Here is a 26,234-nt window from a genome sequence, read left to right on the forward strand (position 1 = left end):
TGTAGTAGCTTTACTCACAACTACCAAATTAGAAGCAAACAAGATGCCCTTCAATAGATAAATGGATAAACAAACCATGGTACATACATGCATACAATGGAATATTATTCAGTGATCAAAATAAATGAACTATCAAACCACAAAAGGACAAGGAACATTAAATCCATACTGCAAAGTGGAAGAAGCCAATATGAAAAGGCTGCATACTGTATGATTCCAACTATATGACACTCTGTAAAAGGCAATATAGAGACAGTAAAAAGATTAGTGGTTGGTTACCAGGGGTTCAGAGAGAGGAATAAATAGGTAGAGCACAGGGATTTTTAGGGTGGCAACACTATTTTGTATTACACTATAATGGCGTATACAGGACATTAGCCATTTGTAAAAACCAATAGATCTGTACAACATAAAAAGAGAAACTTAAACTATGAACTTTGGTTAATAATAGTGTATCAATATTGATTCATTAATGCTGCGGTCCCCAACCCCAGCCCATGGCCTGTTAGGAACCAGCCCACATAGCAGGAGGAGAGCAGCACATAATAAGGTGAGCTGTGGGCCAGGGAGTGAAACTTCATCTGTATTTACAGCCAGTACCCATTGCTCCCATCACTACCTAAGCTCTGCCTCCTGTCAGATCAGCAGTGCATTACATTATCATAGGAGCTGCAACCCTACTGTAAACTGCGCATGTGAGGGATCTAGGGTGAATGCTTCTTATCAGAATCTAATGCCTGATGATCTCAGGTAGAGCTGAGATAGTGATGCTAGCACTGGGGAGTGGCTGCAAATAAAGATCATAGCAGAGAGGTTTGACTGCACAATAAATGTAAAGCACTTGAATCATCCCCAAACCATCCCCTGCTCCTGGTCTATGAAAAAATTGTCTTCCATGAAACTGGTCCCTGGTGCCAAAAAGGTTGGAGACTGGTGCATTAATTGGAAAAACTTTCCATACTAAGGCAAGATGTTAATAATAGAGGAAACTGATTTGTTTGTGGGAGGGTTATACCAGAACTCTAAACTATCTGCTCAATTTTTCTATTAAAACACAGACTCTGCAGGTATGGCCTGTCCTGCCATACACTGGAACTGGGTTGCAGTGTGGATAGCCCCTCATCCTGAGAAATGCATCTAGACTGGAAAGGTGACTGCCCTCCTGCCTGTAATATAATGCATATTCACGGAGTACCTGGTGCTAACCATTTGTAGATGACTGCTTCTCGGTTGGGGCTTCATACATAGCAGAGCAGCTACCTCACTGACACTCACAGAAAGTCAGTCCTTGATGCAGGGTTTACAAAAATAATAATAATTATTATAATAATAAATAATAAAAAATCTGGCTGGGTATAGTGGCTCATGCATATGAAACTAGCACTCTGGGAGGCTGAGGAAGAAGGATTGCTGTGGCCAAGAATTCGAGATCGGCCTGAGCAAGAGCGAAACCCTCTCTACAAAAATATACAAAAATTAGCTGGGTGTGGTGGTGCGTGCCTATGGTCTCAGCTACTCAGGAGGCTGAGGCAGGAGAATCCCTTAGGCCTAGGAGCTTGAGGGTGCAGTGAGCTCTGATGACACCACCGCACACTACCAAGGTAAGAGAGCCAGATTGTCTCAAAAAAAAAAAAAATTAAAAAGCCAAACTATATTTTAGTCAATTTACTAATGAAATGGTATCCCTTTCATTTGTATTTCATACGTGGACATTTTTACAAGTGTTTACTAGCTTTATTATCTTTTTTACTGAGATATCTCCAAGTCTTAGTGACAAATCTCTAAGATGAAGTTCTGAATAAATTCAGTCATTAGCTGCTCAAGTTGTATTTTTAGGCTTGATACCTTGATGCAGAAATAACTGAGATTCTACTTCTCTGCTGTAATGCCATTTTGTTTCAAGATGTACAGTTGACTATGACATGATATATCTAATGTACTGATTTCCTAAATCCCATTTTTTCTTTTACTGATACAAGAGTATCATCATGGAGCTTCTTAAATAATTAAAATATTATCTAAATATGTTCTTTGAAGATTCATATGATGATGTTTTTTCCAAAGACAATAAAATCAAAACTAGAAAAAAATGATTCTTTACTGAAGAAAGATCTAAATACATACTATGAGGGTTTGCAGAATATTAGTGTTTATGATCACCACTTATACATAGCCCTTTAACTTTTCATATCTCTAAGATAAAGGAATTCTGTAAGCATCCAGAAAGGGAAAAATCACACATAAACTTAAAACAAATTAGCTATGGTGGTCATTAGTGACATTCACCAAATACCTCTGGTTAACTTCTCTTCTAGATACCTAGTTAGAAATGAACTTCTTACTCTCTCAAAGTTAGAAGTGACCATATTCTAGACAGTGCACTGTGAGGAGATGTGCTCTGATCACCTCTAGGTAGGAACTTTTAAGAGAGTGTCCATGATTCACCATGCTCCCTTCCCTTCACTGGGGTGCATGTGGAAAAACATGCTGAGATAACCTCTATCACTTCTCGAGTGAATACAAGAGCAGTGGCCCTTTGTTGATTTATATGGAACACAGAGAACAAAAGCAACAATGAACTTCTGTTGTGTTAAGCCACTGAACTTTGGGGTTTTTATGACTGTGCCTATTCAGACTGACAAAATAATAATAAAGGGGAAAAAAAGCCTGTCCTTAGAGTTTCCCCAGAAAACACGAATGAGTAAAATCTACAAACAGATGGTCCCCAACTTACAATGGTTCAACTTAGGATTTTTTGACTTAACATGGTGCAAAAGCAATATGCCTTCAGTAGAAAGTGGCAAAATATTCTAGTGATGCTTGGCAGTAGTAATAAGCTGCAGCTCCCAGTCAGCCATGAGATCATAAGGGTAAACAATTGACCCTCTACAGTATTCTATGATACTGGACCATTTTGCCCACCTTAGGCTAATGTAAGTGGTCTGAGCATACTTAAGGTAGGCAAGGCTAAGTAAGCTATGATGCTCAGTAGGTTAGGTGTATTAAAAGCATTTTCAACTGAAGATATTTTCAACTTATGATCCCATCATCAGTAAAGAGGATTTGTAACTCCAAAGCGGAAAAAAACTGACCCAAGAATTCAACCACCAACCATGTTGTAGGTTATGAAAAATAACTTCTGATGTATTTAAGAAATTCTAATAGTACAAAAGCATATTAGTCACATAATGCTCTTGTAAAAACGACTCAAAATAACATTAAAGTAAAATGCAATGAAAAATAATAATAAAAACTTAAAAAATTAAGAAATAATGATTATAGAAGGGCATAAAGACTGAAATTAAACAGAGTCAAAACTAATAAATTATTATAAATATGATTATAATAAATGCGAAAATTCTTAAAACTTCCTAGATCTAAATTCCTACTTTATATACTTTAAACAATACTAAAAATGAATGACAACAGTAAAATCCTAATTTCCTCATCATACATAAATTAGTCAGCAATATATTGCTTTAATAAAAAAATTTTACTTCTATTCCCAATATATAGTATATTAGTTAGAAATCTAAATTTACTGCATAGAATATGTGAGAAAACATTTTACACACCTTAAACACTTAAAATTAAATAATAATACCTTCAAATTTTAACATCCATACTTTGTCTCCTATAGTGAATAAAGAATGTGAGAGGAAAGAAAACGGAGAATAAAACAATTTTATCTTTTTGAGGTAACTAAGCAAATAAGACAGTGAGGAGAATCTAAGAAGACTTGAGCATGCATATGAAAATATTACATAAGTTTGGGTTAAACAATAAACAATAAAAAAAAATAAGAAAAATAAAAAGACTAAATGAGAAAACACAGATACAGAGGCACAAAGTACATGCTCAATAAATGGTAGTTTCTTTTCCCATTACCAACCTCTAATTCTTCAAGGGCAAAAGACCATGATGAAACTAACAGATGAAAATTTGTCACCAGGAGGAAAAAGAAGGGGAAAAAGGTATGCCAAACTGAAAGATATCACCTAACTTTACAAGGCCTTTGTAAATCTTCTATTAAAAAAAAACAAAAAGAAGAAGCAAAATGTTAGTTACAAAATAATGAAATGGAAAACCTTTTCAGTATTTTTTTTTTTTTTTTTTTGAGACAGAGTCTCGCTTTGTTGTCCAGGCTAGAGTGAGTGCCGTGGCGTCAGGCTAGCTCACAGCAACCTCAAACTCCTGGGCTCGAGCGATCCTTCTGCCTCAGCCTCCCGAGTAGCTGGGACTACAGGCATGTGCCACCATGCCCGGCTAATTTTTTATATACATATCAGTTGGCCAATTAATTTCTTTCTATTTATAGTAGAGACGGGGTCTCGCTCTTGCTCAGGCTGGTTTTGAACTCCTGACCTTGAGCAATCCGCCCACCTCGGCCTCCCAGAGAGCTAGGATTACAGAAGTGAGCCACCACGCCCGGCCCCTTTTCAGTATTATAAATAAGAATTATCACATGCCTGCCAAAGGAAACACCAGAAATCAAGCTTTTACCATTGTTTTTCCTGATCCTCGGGGTCCAATAATGAGTACAGAGTTACTTTCTCCATTGATAGCAGTTCTTTTCAGCAGCTCAATTAAGTGTCTAAAATGATACAAGTAGGCCAAAATTAAAAAAAATAAAGCTGGAATAATTTTCTAGATAGTACCTTTTTAAAGCTGAATTTAAATATACACAAATTTCTCTCTTTTTCCCCTCTGTGCACTTGACTCAGGCTCTACATAGTCATACACAGAAGAATACAGAAAAAACAGTAGGCTTGCTGATTCTTTGGAAACCTCAAGTGAAAACCTAGTTAAGTTTGGAATATCATATTGGTTTTTATGATGGTAGGGGACAGGGGACAATGGTGGCAAAGCTTAGGACCCTTGCATTCAGATCTCCTTTTTTACTAACACTCTGTACTTTTAAGCCACATCCAGCTGGTGGGTATTAAGTGCAAGGTCAGAATTCTCTTCATAATACCAGATAATAGAAACAAAGCAAGATTCAAAGTTAAAGGGCTTTCTCATTATGGAAATATTTGTATGTACTCCCGCTTCATGATATTCAGTGTTTCTATACACAAGGCAATTTTTTTTAACTCCTATAATAAATGTTCGTTAGCCTTATTTAAGATCAAATTTGTGTATAATAATTTTTGCAAAGCCTGGAGGGCATCTGTGAGTAGGTTCTTATCAGACAAGGAAACAGCTAGACTTACTTGTATTGTACTTGTACTCCATATAGATTATTATGTGGACTCTGATGACAAAATCTTTCACGTAAAATTCTTTGTACCTGATGAGATTAAGTCAATAAAATTATTACAAATGTATTAAAAAATGAGAGAAAGTACATTTATAGTAGTTAGAATTAGATTTTTTTTTTTTTTTTTTGAGACAGAGTCTCACTCTGTTGCCTGGGCTAGAGTGCCATGGTGTCAGCCTAGCTCACAGCAACCTCAAACTCCTGGGCTCAAGCAATCCTTCTGCCTCAGCCTCCTGAATAGCTGGGACTACAGGCTTGTGTCACCATGTCTGGCTAATTTTTTCTAGATATATTTTTAGTTTTCCAGTTAATTTCTTTCTATTTTTTTAGTAGAGATGGGGTCTTGCTCTTGCTCAGGCCGGTCCCGAACTCCTGAGCTCAAGCGATCCACCAGCTTCAGCCTCCCAGAGTGCTAGGATTACAGGCATGAGCTACCACACTCAGCCTCAGAATTAGATATTAATGAATTAGTTCACCCTTCCTTAAATATTTGTCCTCAAGAGTTCTGCCACTATTTTCATAAGTTATAAATTAATGGTCTTTTACCTATCTTGAGTCCCATAGAAAGGAGAATTGAGTTGTAAAGGTTTCAACAAGAGGGAGAATTACTTACTTTAGCTACATTAGCAACTTGGAGGCTGTTTTAATGCATGTGAATGAATATTTCACTCTGTATAACATGTCAGCCAAGGAACAAAGACAAGAAAGAGGAAATCTAATAATGCAATCTAATCTAATAATGCTCATGTTCTACATGCTCAATCTCTAGAGACCAATACATCTAAACTGGCTAAGCTCAAGACCTACCAATCTGTACATATCATAAAATTTAGGATTCTGAGGTAAACAGCTTAAAATTTCATGTAGTTATTGAAGACCTATTAGCTTCAGAGCACAGTACTACTAAAAAGGCATGAAACATGCTTAAACAAACACAGCAAATAAACTGGAAAGAAATAATAAATTCAAGAAGCATACTGCAAAAAAGTAGTAATTTGGCATACAAGTAAATGTTCAATTGTATGATGACAAAACCCACATTCATCTAAGCTATAAAGTAAGGAATCATTAGAATGAATTTTTAAAAATCTTTTAAGGAGCTATATTTTGAGTTCACCTTGGAAGAAGGGTCTTAGACTTACTTGTGAAAAATTATGTCAGACATCCTAGCACTCTGGGAGGCCGAGGCGGGCAGATCACTCGAGGTCAGGAGTTCGAAACCAGCCTGAGCAAGAGCGAGACCCTATCTCTAACTATAAATAGAAAGAAATTAATTGGCCAACTAATATATATGGAAAAAATTAGCTGGGCATGGTGGTGCATGCCTGTAGTCCCAGCTACTCGGGAAGAGGATTGCTTGAGCCCAGGAGTCTGAGGTTGCTGTGAGCGAGGCTGACGCCACGGCACTCACTCTAGCCTGGGCAACAAAGCGAGACTCTGTCTCAAAAAAAAAAAAAAAAAAAAAAATTATGTCAGATAATCTTGCACAGTCTTTAAAAAGATGGACGATTAAGCCATTCCTTTTTTTGAATCTGTAGTTAATACAGAGGTCTTACAGGGACAAAAACCTTAGGGAGCTGTCTCAAATTTGGCTCCATGGGCTGAAATAAAACCTCTCCCCAAAAATTTGCTTCTCCCAGACTGACAGCAGGGGACTAATCCTTCATGTACAAAAGAGGCAAGTCTGAATTCTCAAAACAATTATTCACTAGAGATAAAACAATCTCTACTTATCAATACAGATGAAATGGAAAGAATAAGGGGATTGGTCCTAGAAGAGCCAATTATATTAATTCAAAAAAGTTAAGTCTTTTCTAAATATTAATTTATCTATAAAATAAGTACAATAATATCTTTATAGTAGGCCTATCATCTGTAACACAATATAGGTATTTTATAGCTAATACCTATACAATATTTAAATGAGCATATATATAGACTCAACTAACCATAATGTGTATTCCTCTACCTGGATGAGATCACTAGAAATTAAATCACAAACCGCAATCCTTTTCTTAAAAACAAACAAACAAAACAAAAAACTAATTAAAGTCTACTAGAGAGGCAACAACTATGTATAATACATTAGATAAAGGAAATGAGGCTATAGTGAATAGTCAGAAGGTTCAAAAATCCCAAAGTGACTAGGCATGGAGGTTAAACAGTTGTATATATGTACAAAAATTAATTCAGGTATACATGGAAGATTTGTGCACATTACATATAAAGGCATGTAAACTGTACCTCAGTTAAGCATTTTTTTTGGAAACAGTTAAACATTTTCCTTCAAAAAAGTAAGATCTTATAAAAGAATACCAACAATATTTAGTTTTGATTTAAAAAATAAATGTAGTTCATGTTAACTACAGATAAATGGAAATGCCAGGGTAGAGCTAACATGGCCATTCTCTACTAGACTATAAGCTTCCTAAGGGAGATACATAGAGGTATATGCACAGCACTGGGAATAAAGTATGCACTTAAGATAATACTAAAAGTTCATTATAAAAACACTCAAAAAAACTAGAATTATAAAAGGAAATTTCCTGAACTTAAAACGGCATCTATGAAAAACCTACAGGTAGTATCTTACATAATGGTGAAAGACTGAGTTTCTTCCCCCTAAAATAAAAAACAAGACAAGAATATCTGTTCTTGCAACTCCTATTCAACATTTACTCAAGATTCAAGCCAGGGAAATTCAGCAAGAAAAATAAAAGGCATCCGGATTGGAAAGGAAAAAGTAAAACATTCTCTATTTGCAGATGGCTGTAAGGCTGGTGGCGGCCCCCTCCCCTCCCTAGATCAAAAAGAAAAGGCTCAGGAGACCCAACTCACCAAGAACAAACTGGCAGGCCCTGCTGAGAGAACCACACCCAGATGTCCACCTGGATAAGAACTTTTCCGTTTCTGCTTCTGGGTTCTGCAAATACCACCAGCCCCTCCTATTTCTCCATGACCACCCAAGGTCACAATGGAAAATCTCCAGCTCTTCCCATCAAAAGTCCCTAGTCCACCCCAAATGGTATAAAAGGCTTCCCGCCTTTCAAACATACGTGACTTCTCTAGCCCCCCTCTCTTGGGGCCCTTCGAACCTCACCCAAGAGTGCTTTTATTTAGCCACGTTGTTTGGCCTCTCTCTCTCTCTCTCTCTCTCTCTGTTTCTTTCGCCGTGGGAAAACGTTACAATGACATGATGTTTTATATAGAAAATCCTAAGGAATAAATTGGAGAATTATTAGAACGGATAAATGAATTAAGAAAGGTTGCGGCCCGGCGTGGTGGCTAACACCTATAATCCTAGCATTCTGGGAGGCTGAGGTGGGCAGACTGTTTGAGCTCAGTTCAAGAGCAGCCTGAGCAAGAGTGAGACCCCATCTCTACTAAAACAAATAGAAAGAAATTAGCTGGACAACTAAAATACATATATATATATAAAATTAGCCGGGCATGGTGGCACATACCCATAGTCCTAGCGACCTGGGAGGCTGATGCAGGAGGATCCCTCGAGCCCAGGAGTTTGAGGTTGCTGTGAGCTAGGCTGATGCCATCGCACTCTGGCTCAGGCAACAGAGTAAGACTCTGTCTCAAAAAAGAAAGTTTGCAAGATATAAAATCAATACACAAAAATTAATTACATTTCTATACGCTAACAATGAACTAACCAGAATGAAAATAAGAAAACAATTCTATTTATAACAGCATCAAAAGGAACAAAATACTCAGGAATAAATTTAGCAAAAAGAGTGCTAAACTTATACTCTGAAGATAGTATTTAAATAAATCGAAATAAAAATACTCATGTAAAATTGTAAAAGTTTAGTAAAACTTTAGGATGAGTAAAAGTTAGGATTCTGACTACTCAAAGACTTAAAATGAATGAAATTGCTTCAGGACAGATTGGAGTGATTCTTCTTAAGTGCTAAGGGAAAAATTCAAATTAAGAAGATGACTATTTCTCTGATCACTTTTTCACCTTAACAGGCCTTGATATAAATGAAAATACATACTAACCTGTGACAGGCAGTCCGCATGAATTAAGTTGTTATTCTTAGATTTACGACTGCTCATTTCAACAATTTCAAATCCTTAAAAAAAAAAAAATTAGCATGAATATCATAAATGCTACTGGCTTAAAGAAATTATTTAAGCATTTACTATTCTGGAATAAAAATAAATATAAGTTTTTAAATGTCTTTAAGACAGTTCAAATTTCTCAAATTTTAAAAATCCTCCACAGTTCCACTCTGTTGAAGTTCACATTTATTTTATTCTCTCATACCACACTTAACTGGCACATTTTTTATTACACTCTCCTTTACTGAGTTTTGGAGATACTGCATTATTTATAAATTGAAGCAACCTTGTGTCCAAAAAGTCTATGGGTACCATTTTTCCAATAGTATGTGTTCATCTCATGTCTGTGTCAGTATTTTTAAGCAATAAGGTACTTTTAAATTAAGGTATGTAGATTTTTTTAGACATAATGCTATTATACATTTAAATAGACTATAGTACAGTATAAATAAAACTTTTATATGCACTGTGAAATAAAAAATGTACATTAATCACTTTATTGCAATATTTACTTTATTACAGTGGTCTGGAACTGAATCCACCATATTTCCTAGGTTTGTCTATATATGGTTCTTACAACTACTCCTCCCTTTCCCTTAAATTTACTTATTATTCCTCTTCCTTTCCTTCTTTTTTCAACTTCCTTTATATAGTATGTTTCTCTCATCCATCCATCCCACAGGATCATCTCTTACAGAAAACCTTCCCTTTCTTGTTCCACTCAACATACTCAAATTATCATTACAGACTAGGTTAAATGCCTCTTCTGTAAACACCCTTAAATGCTCGTCCATAATAAAATTGTACTAAACAGAATTGTCTTTTTAATTGACAATGTCCCCAAACTGAGTACATTTTTACATTCCAAACATTATAGCATAATGCCCCAAAGCTAGAAATAAAGTAAATATTAGAATAAAAAAATACTAATGAAAAATAATTTTTGTGAAATTTTTCTGAACAGTAACATACTCATAAACAAATGCCTTTGACTAAAAGATGAAAGTTTCTTAGCACTGATTTCCTATATTGTTACAAATGCTTTGCACTTATCAATTCATTTTGTCCTCAAAATTAGCCTATAGAATAAGTACTATTATAATCCTCCTTTAAGATCAGAAGACACAGAAAGGTTAATTAAGTAACTTGACCAAATCAATATGTAAGTGGAGGAGTCAAGAGCTGAACAGAACAAACTTATACACTTTTTAAAAACATGTATGCTGGTTTCTCTATTCTCCAAAAGGAACACAGCCCTGCTGACACCCTGATCCTAGCTCAGAGAATGCCACTTTTGAATTTTCAACCTCCAAAACTTATAAAACTCGAGACAAGCTAACCTTGTTAATCAAATCACCAATGATTAATGTTACTATGAGAGTGATGGCAGCAAGGATAAATACGAGGCCTACTGCTTGTATCCCCAAATAGGAACAATAATTTCACAGTCATCCATGGACAAAAAAACCTCTGTGGGAGCACTGAAATTCAGGCAAGAGTTTGAGACACCCAAGTGGACCTCAAGACCTAGGAAAGTTGTTTTGAGAGGGCAGATTGTCACCCAAGTTACAAAATTCTTGACTGTGATATAGGCTCCAGACCTGGAAATGGCCCTATCCTCCTGAGGGATCAGCTAATAGCCCCATATGACCTAGGTACCAGCGGCTGTAACAGAATTTGAATCCTTGTCTGGTCCCTAGACGGACTGGACTGTCCCCGGGGATTTTCTCTAAATAGCTGGCACTGGGATGAGGATCTGAATATATATAGCAGGCCTGTTCCCAATTGTACCTGGACAGGTAGAGCTTTCTCCAGGATGTAGGGAGGGCTCTTGTTGAATTACTCCAACAGGAGTGATCTGGGTAGGCAATATTGTCCCGGTCCATAGCTGAGGGGAGCTGGAACTAAATCACTAGGCTGCTTCAGGGACTACAACCAAGGCCAAAGTTTCCAGGTCTGTCTCCCGGGTCGCGGATGTGCATGTCTCCTGGTGAGTCCCTGAGTAGGCAAGCCTATTCTTAAGTTGTACTGAGTTCAGTATAAGTTCAGCAAACCTGCTCTGAGGACTCAGACAGGGGTGTCTTCTTTTGGGTCCTTAGCATGATCTCAGACCACAGTGAGAGGGCTTGGAGCAGGGTTACAGGGTTGTTTTGGGGTCCACAGTCGAGATCAAAGATGGTAGGGTAGGCCTCTCTTCTGAGATAATAGTGTGCACGACTTCTCCTGGCCTCCATGGTGAATAGTTTTGGTAGCAGGCCAATATCCTTTATGAACAACAGATGCAAAAATTCTCAACAAAATAATAGCAAACCCAATCCAACAGCACATTAGATTATTCACAATGATCAAATGGGATTTATCCTTGGGATCCAAAAATGGTTTGAAACTTGCAAATCTATAAATGAGATATAACACATTAACAGAATAAAGGACAAAAACCATATGATCATCTCAACAGATACAGAAAAAGCTCTGGACAAAATTCAATACGTTTTTATGATAAAAACTCTCAACAAATTAGGTATAGAAGGAATACACTTCAACACCAAAAAGGCCATTTATGACAAGTTCACAGCTATCAACATACTCAAAGGTAAAAAGTTGAAACCTTTCCCTGTAAGAAAAGGAATATGACATGGATGCACATTCTGGCCACTTTCATTCAATACAGTACTAAAAATTTTAGCTGTAAGAATTAGGTAAGAAAAAGAAATAAAAGGCACCCAAATTAGAAAGGAGAAAGTTAAATTGTCTTTGCAGATGACATGGTCTTACTTAGGGAAAAACCATAAAGACACCACCAAAATACTGTTAGAATAAATGAATACAGCATAGTTGCAGGACACATAAGCAACAACAAAAAAAATCAGTAACATTTCTCTATACTAATAACTACTTAAAAAAATGTTTTAAAAATCCAAATTACAATAGCATAAAAAAAATTAGAAATAAATATAACCAAAGAAGTGAAAGATCAATATCCTGAAAATTATCAAACATTGATGGAAAGAAACTGAAGACAAAAATACATGGAAAGATATCCTGTGTTCATGGATTGGAATAATCAATATTGTTAAAATGTCCATAACTACCCCAAATGATCTACAGATTCAATGTAATTCCTATCAAAATTCTAATGACTTTTTCACAGATAAAGGAGAAGAAAATCCTAAGCTATAAACAGACCCATAAAAGGCAATGAATAGCCAAGGCAATCATGAGAAAAAAGAATAAAACTGGAGAGGAAGTGGAGCAAGATGACCAAATAGAACCCTCTAGTGACTGTCCCCCTACAGGAACACCAAATTGAACAACTATCCATGCAAGACAGCACCTTCATAAGAACAACAACAAGAAAGATTAGATCATAGTACCTGATTTTCACATACTATCAAGGAAAGAGGCACTGAAGAGAGTAGGATAGTCTTCCAATACACCACCCCTCTTCTTATCCTCCAGCAGCACTGCAGGTGGGGTGGGGCATTTGTGTGCTTGCAAGAGGGAGAGCAAAGTGACTATGGGAGTTTGCAATGGAACTCACTGCTGCCTATCACAGCAGAACACAACAGAGGCAGATTTTGCTTGCTCCTAGCCTTGGCCTGAGGGGGATTCTTAGACCTAGACTGAGGAATCTAAGTTCTGACTAACTCCACAACTGACTGAATAAAGTGGCCTGAGGACTAAAATAAAATTGAAAGGCTGGCCACAAGAACTGCAGTCCCTGGGCAAGCACTGGAGCAGCCCAGTGGACTTGGAGTGTGCATGACTCAGTGAGACAACTGTGGCAGTCAAAGGAATGCCTGTGTCACCCCTCCCCACCAACTCCAGGTAGCGCAGCTCCAGTAGAGACTCCTTCCACTTGGAGAAAGGAGAGAGAAAAGTACAATGAACTTTGTCTTACAACTTGGGTACCAGCTTAGTCACAGTAAAATAAAGCACCAAGAAGATTCTTGAAGCCTCCAATTCCAGGACTTCTGGACTGCAGAAGTCCAGAAGATGTCCTGCTTCCCATGTCCCTTGGGCAAGAAGGGAATCTGCTGCCCTGTTAGGTTGGGATGAGTCCCAGCAGGATTCATCACCAGCTGATTAAAGAACTATGGGATCTTGAATAAACATCAGTGGTAGCCAGGCAGCAGTCAACATGGGCCTTGGTTGAGACTCAGTACTGTCCGGGCTTCAAGAGCGATCCAGTACAGTGCTGGCTGCGGTGGCGAGTGGAGTGCTTGTGTCACTCTTCCACAAACTCCAGGCAGATCAGCACTGAGAGATACTACTTCTGATTGAAGGAGAGAGAAGAGAGCAAGAAATTTTGCCTAGTAACCCAGGGAATTCTCCCTGATCTTACCCAAGCCCGCTAAGGCAGTTGCTCTTGGAGTCTGCAAAAGTTATAGCATAATTGGTCTTGGGGCACTTCCTATTACTGATATGACTGTAGTAACCACAGGCTTCTACCACAACACTCAATTCCCTTTGAATACTTGAAAGACCTTCCAAAGGTGGACAGGTCAAATAAGCCCAGAGTGCTAAGATTAATGCCTAACCTTCAATGCAAAGACACTGACAAACAAACATCTACAAGCATCAAGAACACCCAGGTAAACATGACCTCACTTGATGAATAAAATAAGCCTCCACTAACCAATCCAGGAGTGATAGAGATATGTGACTTTCACAAAGAGAATTCAAAATAGCTGTCCTGAGGAAGCTCAACGAACTTAATGACAACACAGAGAAGGAATTCAGAATTCTACCAGAGAAATTTAACAAAGAGATTGAAATAATAAAAAAAGGGCAGCAGAAAATCTGGAGCTGAAAAACTCAATTGACAAGCTGAAAAATGCATCAGAGTTCTCTCAACAGCAGAAATGATCAAGCAGAAGAAACAATTAGTGAGCTTAAAGACAGGCTATCTGAAAATACACAGAGGAGAAAAAGAAAAAAGAATAAAGTGCAATTACAAGATCTAGGAGATAGTATCAAAAAGGCAAATTAAGAGTTACTGGCCTTAAAGAGGAGGCAGAAAGAGGAATCAGGGTAGAAAGTTTATTCGAAGAAATAATAACAGAAATTTGCTAAACCAAGAGAAAGACATCAATATCTAGGTAGAAGAAGGTCAGAGAACACCTGAAAATAAACTGATGAAAAAAGATATTCCATGCCATTGGAAACCAATAAAGGACAGGAGTGGCTAATACATCTAGTAGATAAAATAGATTTCAAGACAAAAACTGTAAAAAGAGACAAAGAAGGTCATTATATATTGATAAAGGGGCCAATTCAACAAACAGATATGACAATTATATATGCACCCAACATTGGAGCACCCAGATACATAACACAAATATTATTAGGCCTAAAGAGAAAGACAGACTCCAATACAATAATATATGAAGACCTCAATATCCCACTTTCAACATTGAACAGATCATCCAAACAGAAAATCAACAACAAAAAATGGGAGTTAATCTACACTATAGACCAAATGGACCTAATAGACATTTATAGATCATTCCACCAACAGCTGTATAATACACATTCTGATCCTCAGCAAATGGAATATTCTCAAGGATAGAGTATGTGTTGGGCCACAAAAAAAGTCTTAAAAAATTCAAAAAATATATAAGTATCTTTTATGACCACAATGAAATAAAACTAGAAATCAATAACAAGAGGAACTCTGGAAATTCTACAAATAGACAGAAATTAATATGTTAGTGTTCCTGAATGACCACTAGGTCAATAAAAATATTAAAACAAAATTTAAAAATTCCTTGAAATAAATGAAAGTGGAAGCACAACATCACAAAACCTATGATATAGTACAGCAAAAACAGTACTAAGAGGGAAGTTTATAGCAATAAACACCTACCATCAAAAAAGTAGAAAAATTTAACATAAACAACCTAACAATGCACCTTGAAGAATTTGAAATGCAAGAGTATATCAAACCCAAAATTAGTAGAAAAAAAGAAATAATAAAGATCAGAAGAGAAATAAATGAAATTGGGACTAAAAAAAAAAACATACACACAAAAGACCAACAAAATGAAAGGTAGTTTTTTGAAAAGATAAACAAAATCAACAAACATTTAGTCAGACTAATTAAGGAAAAAGACCAAAATAAATAAAAAAGATGAAAAATAAGACATTTCAACTATAGAAATTCAAACGATCATCAGAGACTATTATGAGCAACTACATGCCAATAAATTGGAAGACCTAAAAGAAACGAATAAATTCCTGCACACATACAACCTGTTAAGACTGAACCAAGCATAAATCTAAAACCTTGATAGACCAATAACAAGAGACAGAAGTAGTAATAAAACATCTTCCATCAAAGAAAACTCCAGGACCTGATAACTTCACTGCTGAATTCTACAAAACATTTAAAGAAGAACTTTATAATACCAATCCTATTCAAACTATTCCAAAAAATCGAGGAGAAGGGAATACTTCCAAATTGATTCCATGAGGCTAGTGTTACTCTGATACCAAAACCAGATAAAGACAACAACAAAAAAGAAAACTAGAGTGAAGATCATAGATGCAAGAATCCTCAATAAAATACTCTAGAAAACCAAATTCAACAATACATTAAAAAGAACATTCATCACAAATAAATGAGATTCACCCACGAGATGCAAGGATGGTTCAACATATGCAAATCAATAAACATGATACATTACATACGCAGAATAAAGGACAAATACCATATGATCATTTTAATTGATGCCAAAAAGTATTCAATAAAATCCAAGATCCTTTCATAATACAAACTCTCAAAAACTGGATAGAGAAGAAATATACCTCAACATGATAAAGGCCATACACGACATACCCATAGCCTTATTATACTGAATGGGAAAAAACTGAAAGCCTTTCCTCTAAGACCTGGAAGAAGACAAGGATGCCCACTTACATGATTGTTACTCAGCTAGTACTGGAAGTCCTAGCAAGTATAATTATAATTAGACAAGAAAAAGAAATAAAGGGCAGCCAAAATGGAAAGGAAGAAGTCAAGTTATCTTTATTTGCAAAAAAAAAAAAAAAAAAAATCTTATATTTAGAAAAACCTAGAGACTACACCAAAAAACTCTAAGAACAAAGAAACAAATTCAGTAAGGTTGCAAGATAAAAAAATCAACAGGCAAAAACCAGTAGCATTTCCATACACCAACAGCAAATAATCTGAATGTTAATCTGATTTACTATGGCTATAAATAAAATAAAATACTGAAGAAAAACTTAACCAAAAAAGGAAAAGATCTTCACAGAGAAAACTATAAACAATGATGAAAGAAATGGAAAAATATACAAAAATGGAAAGATATTCCAGGTTCATGGGTTGGAAGAGTCAATATTGTTAAAATGTCCATACTACATAAAGCAATCTACAGATTCAATGGAATTCCTATCAAAATACCAATGACATTCTTCACAGAAATAGAAAAAGTAATCCTAAAAGTTAAATGGAAACATAAAAAGTCCAGAATAACCTAAGCCCTCCTGAGCAAAGAGAAGAACAAAGCTAAATGAATCACATTACCTGACTTCAAATTATGCTATAATATAAAGCTACAGTAGCCAAAACAGCATGTTACTGGCATAAAAACACAAGTATAATTAATAGATCAATGGAACAGAATAGAGAACCCAGAAATAAATCCACACATTTACAGCGAACTCATTTTCTATAAAGGTGCCAAGAGCATACATTAAAAAGACAGCGTCTACAAGAAATGGTGTTGGGACAACCAGACATCCATATGCAGAAGAAAAAAACTAGACCCCTATCTCTCACCATATACAAAAATCTAATCAAAATGGTTTAAAGACTTAAGTCTAAGACCAGAAACTATGGAACTACTAAAAGAAAACATTGGGGAAATATTCGAGGACATTGGTTTGGGATAGGGTTTCTTGAGTAATACCTCAACAGTACAGGCAACCAAAGCAAAAATGGACAAGTAAGATCACATCAAGGTAAAAAGCTTCTGCACCACAAAGAAGGCAAAGTAACAAAGTGAAGTGACAACCCAAAGAATGGGAGAAAATATTTGCAGACTTCTCATCTGACACAAAATTAACTAGAATATATAAGAGGGTCAAAGAACTCATTAAAAACATTTTAAAATCTGATTAAAATATGGGCAAAAGATCTGAATAGAGAGTTCTCAAAAGAAGATATATAAATAGTCAACATGTATATGAAAAAAGCTCATCACTAATTATCAGAGAAAAGAAAATCAAAACTACAATGAGATGTCATCTGACCCCAGTTAAATGGCTCTTATCCAAGACGAGCAATAATGAATGCTGGCAAGAACATGGAGAAAGGATAATCCTCATACACTGTTGGTAAACTATAATATACATTGCTACAGATATTATACAGAACAGTATGGAGGCTTCTCAAAAAACTAAAAACAGAACTATCAGATGATCAAATAATCCCACTGCTAGGTATACATCAAAAAAATGGGAAAGCAGTATATGAAAGAGATATCTGCACTGCCATGTTTATTGTAGTATTCATAATAAATAAGATATGAAATCAACCTAAATGCCCACCGACAGCTGAATGGTTAAATAAAATGTGGTACACATACACAATGGAGTAGTCTTTAGTTATTAAAAAAAAATGAAAACCTATCATTTGCAACAACATCTATGGAACTGGAGGATATTATGTTAAATGAAATAAGCCAGGCACAGAAAGACAAATTTTGCATGGTCTGACTCACATGTGGGTGCTAAAAGTTATAAAAACTTAACTCATGGAGATAGTAGAATGATATTTACCAGAGGTTGGGAAAGGTAGTTAGGAGTGGGGATAAAGTGCAAATGGTTAATGGATCCAAAAATACAGTTAAGATCATTGAATACCTGGTGTTCAGTAGCAAAACTGGGTGACTATGGCTGACAGTAATTTACTGTATACCTTAAAACAACTAAAAAGAATTGGGATGCTCCTAACAGAAAGAAATGATAAATGCTTGAGGTCATGGATACCCCAATTACCCTGATTTGATTACTATAACAAATCACATATACCCCACAAATGTATACAACTGCTATGTACCCATCATAAACTTTAAATAATTAGAAATAAATAAATTTAAGAAATGAAAAAAAAAGGAACATAGGTGGAAGCATCACACTACCTAATCTTAAAATCTAGTGCAAAGTGATGATAATTCAAAATAGCATTGTACTGAGACAAATACAGACAAAGAGAACAAAAGATAATAGAGACTCCAGAAATAAATCAACACATTTACAGTCAACTGCTCTTTAACAAAGGTGCCAAACACAATGGGAAAAGTCTCTTCAATGAGGAAAACCAGATAGCCACATGCAGAAGAATGTAATTTGACCCTTATCTCACATGACACATAAAAATCTAATTAAAAATGGATTAAAAACTTTAAACATAAGATCTCAAACTGTGAAACTACTAAAAAGAAAACATAGGGGAAAAACTATTTGACATTGGCCTTAGAAAAGATGTCTAGATATGACTCCAAAGCACAGGCAGCAATAATGAAAACAGACAAATGGAATTACACCAAACTAAAAAGCCTCTGCAAACCAAAATAATCAAGAGAGTTAACCTACAAAATAGGATAAAATATCTGTAAATCATATACCCAATAAGCGGTCAATATCCAAAATATACATTCAGCATTTATCTGAAGATCCAAGGAACCATGGATAAAGAATATTTTTGGGGGTGGGGGTAGAGTGCAACAGTAAAAAATAATACAAATAAAAAAACACAATATAACAGCTGTTTATATAGCATTTACATTATATGAAGTATTATAAGTAATCTAGTATATGAGAGGATGCGTAAACTACATGCAAATTCTATGCCAGTTTACATAAGAGACTTGAGCATCTGTGGATTATGGTATCAGAGTGGGGTCCTGGAACCAATTACCAAGGGATACCAAGAGGAGACTGTGTAAAGAACTCAAACAACAACTGCAAAGAAACAACCCAATTCAAAAATGGTCAAACAACCTAAAATGATATTTTCACAAGCAGACATACAAATGGCCAACAAGTATATGAGCAAATGATCAACATCACTAACCATGAGGGAAGTGCAAATCAAAACTACAATGAAGTCTCATCTCACACCTTAGGATGGCTATTATTAAAAAAGACAAAATATGACAAGTGTGGTCAAGGTTTTGGAAGAACGGGAATCCTTGGACACTGCTGGTGGGAATATAAATTAGTATCATACAATCATTATGGAGAACAGTATAGAGGTTTGTGAAAAAATTAAAAATAGAATTACCATATAATCTAACAATCCCACTGAAGTGTGTGTATATATCCAAAGGAAATGAAATCAGTATGTCGAAGAGATATCTTCACTCCCATGTTCATTGTAGCATTATTTATTCACTATAGCCAAGATATGGAATCAACTTAAGTGTCCATCAGTAGATGAATGGACAAAGAAAATGTGGTGTGTGTGTGCTTATAAGCGCGGACACACACACACACACACACACACACACACACACACACACACACACACACACACACACACACACAATGGAACACTATCCAGCTATAAACAAGAAGGAAATCTTGTCATTTTCAACAACTTGGATGCATCAGGGGACATTATGTTATGTCAAATAAGCCAGGACAAATATCAGACCTCCGGCAGATGCAATATAGGACTGAATCCTATGTTTTTCTTTTGATCTGATAACCAACAACTACAAAGTGACTAAGGGAAAGGTAGCATACATTGCATGGATATGCTGGACAAAGAAATTATGCATGTCCCAGGTGAGACAGAGAGGGAACACTGCTAGATTTCATCATACCACTCAGAATGGCATGCAATTTAAAATGTAAGGATTTTTTATTTCTGAAATTTTCTACTTAATATCTCTGACCACAGGTGACCACAGGTAACTGAAACCACAGAAAGTGAAACAATGGGAATTACTGTATGTGTAATATAAAAAGTTAAACTCACAAAAGCACAGAGCAGAATGGAGGTTACCAGTGGTGGGAGTGGGGTGGGTGGGCGTTGGTGATGCTGGTCAGAGGACATAAAATTTTAGTTAGACAGGAAAAAGAAATTCAGGATATCTATTATACAACATGATTATAGTTAATAACAATGTATGATATACATGAAAATCTATGAAAGTAGACTTTAAATGTTCTAATGAAGCAGGTGAAGTGACAGATGTATTAGTTTGATTTAGTCTTCCACAATATATACACGTTTCAAATCATGCTGTATACCATAAATATATACAATTTTTATTCAATTTAAGAAATACATTGAAAAGTATGTAAGTGGCAGAGCCAGCATCTGAACCCAGACATGTTATACTCTTAACCACTGTTATTTATTTAGCCCACTGTTTAAAAAAGGGAAGTACACATTTCAATAACTTGAAGGAATATCAGCCACTGTGACAATATTATATTTTATACTCCTCATGTTTATTAATTTCATATAATGACAATTAGAAAGCCAACCCTGGTAATGCTGTCTTCTCCTTTGGAAATGTTAACAGGTCTTTAGCGAAGCCAGGTCTTGAGAGCAAGCAAATCTGTGTCCCCTCGCTTACTGTGTAAGCCATGTAGCCAACGGCCTAAACCACCAAAAGGCTTCTGGCTTTAGAATCCAAAACTGGAAACTGAAGAAGAGTGTACTTAATTGACCTCTTTAAACAATCTTCTTTCTTGGGAGAAAAGTGGTAAAACAACTTCTAGAAGCATTTTATGCCTACAGAAGGCAACTTGCCTGAGAATTTTTACCTTAATTATTTTTTAAAGTTTCATTTTATTCCACATAAGTTTTTTCCTATGAGTGTTTTGGAGGGGGCTTTGTCACAACATTAAATGATATCATCAATTCTGATTTAAGATGCTTTTGACTGTCTACCAGAGTACATCTAAAATTGCAAGAAACCAAATTAAAAAGGCTTTTGCAATATGTCTTATTTTTTACAGTTATATTAGCTATTTTACAGTATTGTTGGAATTAAAAGATATTTTTACCCATTTTATGGATTAAGAAAGCAGTGCTCAGAAAAGCTAAATAAAATATCTGAGGTTCTAGGGTACCTAATCTGTCCCGTTGTATCAAATATAATTCAGTAAACTATTAATAGCATTCATTTTTCTTCATTTGGAGCCATCGTCATGAAAAAAGCAATAAGCACACCACTATGGTATCTAACTTACAAGCTACCTAAGTTTTGACCTAAATTAAATTTTAATCCAAAGGTTATTTTAATACATCTTGCCCCTTCATGTAATGGTCAAATCTCCACTCCAGAATATTTCAAAAGACAGTTCTGCCACTAGCTCTCTCTACCTTGGTTTAGATTATCATTATTTCTTGAACCAGCTTCTCTACTACTCGCCAAGTCTTGCTTTCATTCAATGATACTGTTTTCAACTAAAACCTTTTCATTCCATCCCTGACATCCAAAATTCTAAATGCCAAATTCCCTAACATAATTTAAAAGGAAGCTTCTGGATGACTAGTTCCCAATTGAAATGACTAGCTCCTTCTCTTAATATTCTGCCTGAAACTATCAGCAATTCTATGTACTCTGGTTCACTCTAAACCCAGGTATTAGCTGAGGTACTATTTTCTGTGGGATACTTTCTGTGACATCTCTCTGTACACTCCTACTCTGGGAAAAGTCATGTGCTTCATGTGCTTTTAAGATATATGCTATCTCTTTCTGTCACAGAAATTAACACACAGTGATGTAACTCTGTGTTTACTTGTCTAATTTCTCCACTGGACCACAGGCTGCTTAAAGGAAGGGATCATGAATTATACTATTATTGTATCCAAATCAGCATGTAAAATATTATCACACAGTTGGCTTTTAAAAAGAATATTTTGGGGGCTGGGTACTCATGCCTATGATCCCAGCACTCTGAGAGGCCAACGCGAGAAGATCACTTGAGCCCAGGAGTTTGAGGTTGCAGTAAGCTATTATGTCACTGTACTCCATCCTGGGCAACAGAGTAAGACTCTGCCTCAAAAAAAATTTTTTTTAATGAATAAATGTTAGTTAGCAGAAGTGGTCCACAGGTAAACTGAGATTAAAAAAACACAGGTAAAAATCTTTTTTAAAAAAGTAGTCTGATTAGGTTAAATTAACTGCTTAGCCAAGTTTAATAATTTTGAATAATTATATGCCATGACTCTCAAAAAACTGCCTATTATCAAAAGAAGAAATTACAGAAATAGAGTGAGTTATGTTATAAGCTATGTTATAATATACTACAATATACAGTGAGTTATGTTATAAGCTATGTTATAATATACTACGATATATGTAGTATATTATTAATCATGGTTGTCATAGCAAAGAAATTTCAAAATGGTTAAAATATAGTTAATTTAAGAAATGTATTTCTTTTAAAAGAGAAGTAAAAAGAGTAACAAAAAATAAAATATATGATAATTTTTGTTTTTTAACAAATAATTTTTAAATCAAATTTCAAACCTTATAAAAAGCTACAAATGTGGTAATTCCCAAGAAGGCAAATTCAATTATCTTTAGAAAAAGCATATTAATTACTTCTATCTACTTATAATCCTAGATTGACAGCTCACTAATAACACATTTTTAAAAAATATTAGTAATAAACTCTTTCTAGTTTGGGCTAACATACACTTTATTTATACAGCCTTCAATTATGATTTAGAGGACTAAGAAGATTATTTCAAATCCAGATTAAAATTACTAGTCAAAATCTACATTTGTACTTGTTTTATTAATATACACAAATACTCCATCATCCTCCACATCTTGACTTAAAACTGCCCTAATTTGCAGTAATCTCTCCACTCATATCACACTTGGATTTACTGGATTCCATTTTTGGCATGTTTGAAAAATTGGTAACACAGATTTAAAATCTATTACTGACCACATAAAAAGATGGACTTTTAAAGGTTTTCATCTATGAAATTAAACCAGAAAAATCAAAAGTAAAGGAAGTAAAGATAAAAATGCCAGAATTTCTCAAGAAATTTTAAACTTTTCTTAGGAGGTCACAAAAGAAAAAAATAAATGAAATATGTGATAAGAGTATTTAAATCAGAACTATAAGCAAGTAGTTATCCAGAGTAAGACCACCTATACATCAAATTTAAGATAGATGCAAATTTAGACAAAGCCATGGAGAGAAGCAAAAGTAGAAAACTGAGTTTGCTGGTATTATCAGTGTCCTTAAGAGCGTTGCCACCATCTGGGCCTAAATTTGAGTCCTTGGTTCTGCAGTATGACCTTTGCAAATTAACCTTCCTAAGGGTCTGTTTTCTCCTGTGTAAAATTTGAGATTAGGGTTATTGTGGGGATTAAATTAAATAGTTAACCTGATGTACAGTGCTATCAAATGCCATGCATGGTGGTACAGAGTACCTTTTACAAATAATAATATTAGAAGAACAAAGACTAAGAACAATTAGAGATGGCAAACAACAAAACTGAAACACAGAATCAGACTTGTGTTTTATTCAGTTTCTTTCACCTTATTTCTTTGATAGTACAGTAAAAGATCAAGTGCTTCCAAAGGAAACTTCAACTAAGGCACCCCAAAACTATCACGGCAGACTTCAATGGTATGCATTCACTGGGTTTCCTCAATTTAAAATAATAAAGTTTTAAATACTGGCAATAAAAAGAAACTATAGGTAGATTCATCAGTATAGAGTTACACAGCTCCCCAAAGACCCCAAACTGTTAATGCCAATAAGCTATTTAAAACTTGGAAGTGATTCTGATTGCTGGGCCCTATCCCGAGTTTCTGATTTAATAGGTCTGAAGTGGAGATTGACAATTTGCATTTCTGGTAAGTTCACAGATGATGCTTCTGCTGCCAGTTCAGGAACCACACTTTGTGAGTGGAGAAAACTGACTTGATTATTGTATCGTCCACACTAAACCTGATAAAACTAATTAAGAAGCAATAGAAGATATAGAAACACATGGGTACAAACAGCATCTCCAAGCTAAGCCAAAGGTGAAAAGTATCTGAGGATTATTGTGGGAGTGGGGTAGAGAACAGGAGAACCAGAACAGGAAAGGCATCAAGAGGCCAAAGGACTTTCATCATGGTAAATAAACAAACAAGCTTTGTTGCCCTAGAAAGGCTTCCTATTAGACAGAAAAAGAGATCACAGATCATAGGGGAAACAAAATGCTGGAAGAGCTTCTTTCCTCCTATTACTGAAAAGTAACAAAAGGTTTTTGTCCCATCATCTAATAATCCAGAAATTTTCAAGGATATTCCAAAATTATACAGTTCTGTGATCAACTTAAGAGATTCTTTTGGTTACTTGGATATTCATATAAACTGTTTAAACAAAAGAGTAAAAAATATAAAAAGAACCATTTGCCTGGATAATTTATATTTACATGTCACCTCCTGAGGGAAAGAGGAGACCTACATTTCTTATAAAGAGTTTTCTCCAGATTTTTTAATATGTATGTTTTAACAGTATATTAGAAATATTTTCATAATAGTTTTTGACTCATCAATATTTCTTGGAAGAAATTAAAATGTCTACACTAAAAGAATTAAACAAAAGTAAAAATCAGTACTTAAAAAATAATTAAAAAAAAGTTATATCAACTTAGTATCAGTCTAATGCTACTATCAAACATGAAAGGGATCTAATATTAATAGGCCAAAAAAGATACTCTTGACTCAATAGGACAGAGATTTGCTCTGATGAAGCCACTAAATAATGAAGCTCCGTAAAGATTACGGTCTCACAGTCCTGATGATAGGACAAATGAGGATTGAATTGTTAAGCACTAGTGCTCTAGCACTGCAGTCCTCAACCACCGTATCAGTCAGTGGCCTGGTAAGAACCAGGCCAAACAGCAGGTGAGTGGCCAGCAGACAAATGAAACTTCATCTGTATTTACAGCTGCTCCCCAATGGCTCCCATCACCACATAAGCTCTACCTCCTGTCAGACCAGCAGGGGCATTACATTCTCACAGGAGCAAGAACCCTACTGTAAATTGCACATGCAAGGGATCTAAGTAGCACACTCCTTATGAGAATCTGATTCCTGATGATCTGAGGCAGAGCTGAGTGCTGGGGAGCAGCTGCAAATACCGATGATTATTAGTAGAGAGGTTTGACTGCACAATAAATGTAATGTGCTTGAATCATCCCAAAACCACCCCCTAACACTTCTCAGAAAAATTGTATTCCATGAAACCTGTCCCTGGTACCAAAAAGATTGGAGACTGCTCATCTAGCACTATTGGACAGACTATGTCAGTTAAGCCAAGTAGGTGGTCAATGGCAAAGAGCAAGTTGTATTCAGGAAATCATAAGCAATATGGATGAATGTTCATAAAAAATATCAATCCCAAGGCAAGACATTTGAACCTCTGTAAACAGAAATCCTTCCTCCCTTTTTCTCTTCTTTTTAGCTCCACAAGTTATTATTCTGATATGTAGAGCTGGATTAAAAAAAAAAGAAAATGATTCATGTCACAGAGCATGTCTGTAGAGTTCTTGGTAAATGCCAGTGGAATTATTTTTATAAAACTTTAGCAACTTAAGTCTGCCCTAATCTTCCCAGTTTCTCTGGACATAGATCTCTTGAGCAGTGTATGTCACATGAGACTCTTATAGCTGCAGTGAGGATAGAGCAGAGAAAACTACTGCTAAAACCACAGAAGGGAAATACTTTTCTTTGCCAAAAGCTAGGTGCTTCAAACACTACCCAGAATGAGATGACTGCACTGAAAATCTATGTAGAACAGTAGAGATACTGTCAGTTAAGAGAAATAAAGCAGCAAAAACATTTTTAAAACCCACATTTAAAACCCCCATAAAAACAACATTTTTTT

At 35.6% G+C, this 26,234-nt stretch overlaps 1 protein-coding gene across 10 annotated transcripts in view; it reads right to left on the reverse strand.

Moving 5' to 3' along the window:
• The window catches only part of ORC4 (origin recognition complex subunit 4), an 87,541-nt gene that overhangs the window by 33,458 nt on the left and 27,849 nt on the right, over window positions 1-26,234 (reverse strand). For 4 of the 10 annotated variants that reach the window (XM_076005511.1, XM_012744777.3, XM_012744779.3 and 1 more), the window contains 3 exons: window positions 9,275-9,348; window positions 5,214-5,290; window positions 4,504-4,594 (listed from right to left, as the gene is read on the reverse strand). In XM_076005511.1, coding sequence (XP_075861626.1) covers window positions 4,504-4,594; window positions 5,214-5,290; window positions 9,275-9,331 — 225 coding nt within the window. In that variant the 5' untranslated portion in view covers window positions 9,332-9,348. The other 6 variants (XM_012744778.3, XM_076005510.1, XM_076005513.1 and 3 more) reach the window with 5 other exon arrangements.

The sequence above is a fragment of the Microcebus murinus genome, chromosome 8 (genome assembly GCF_040939455.1).
Source record: "Microcebus murinus isolate Inina chromosome 8, M.murinus_Inina_mat1.0, whole genome shotgun sequence".
In the NCBI taxonomy this organism is placed as follows: Eukaryota; Metazoa; Chordata; class Mammalia; order Primates; family Cheirogaleidae; genus Microcebus; species Microcebus murinus.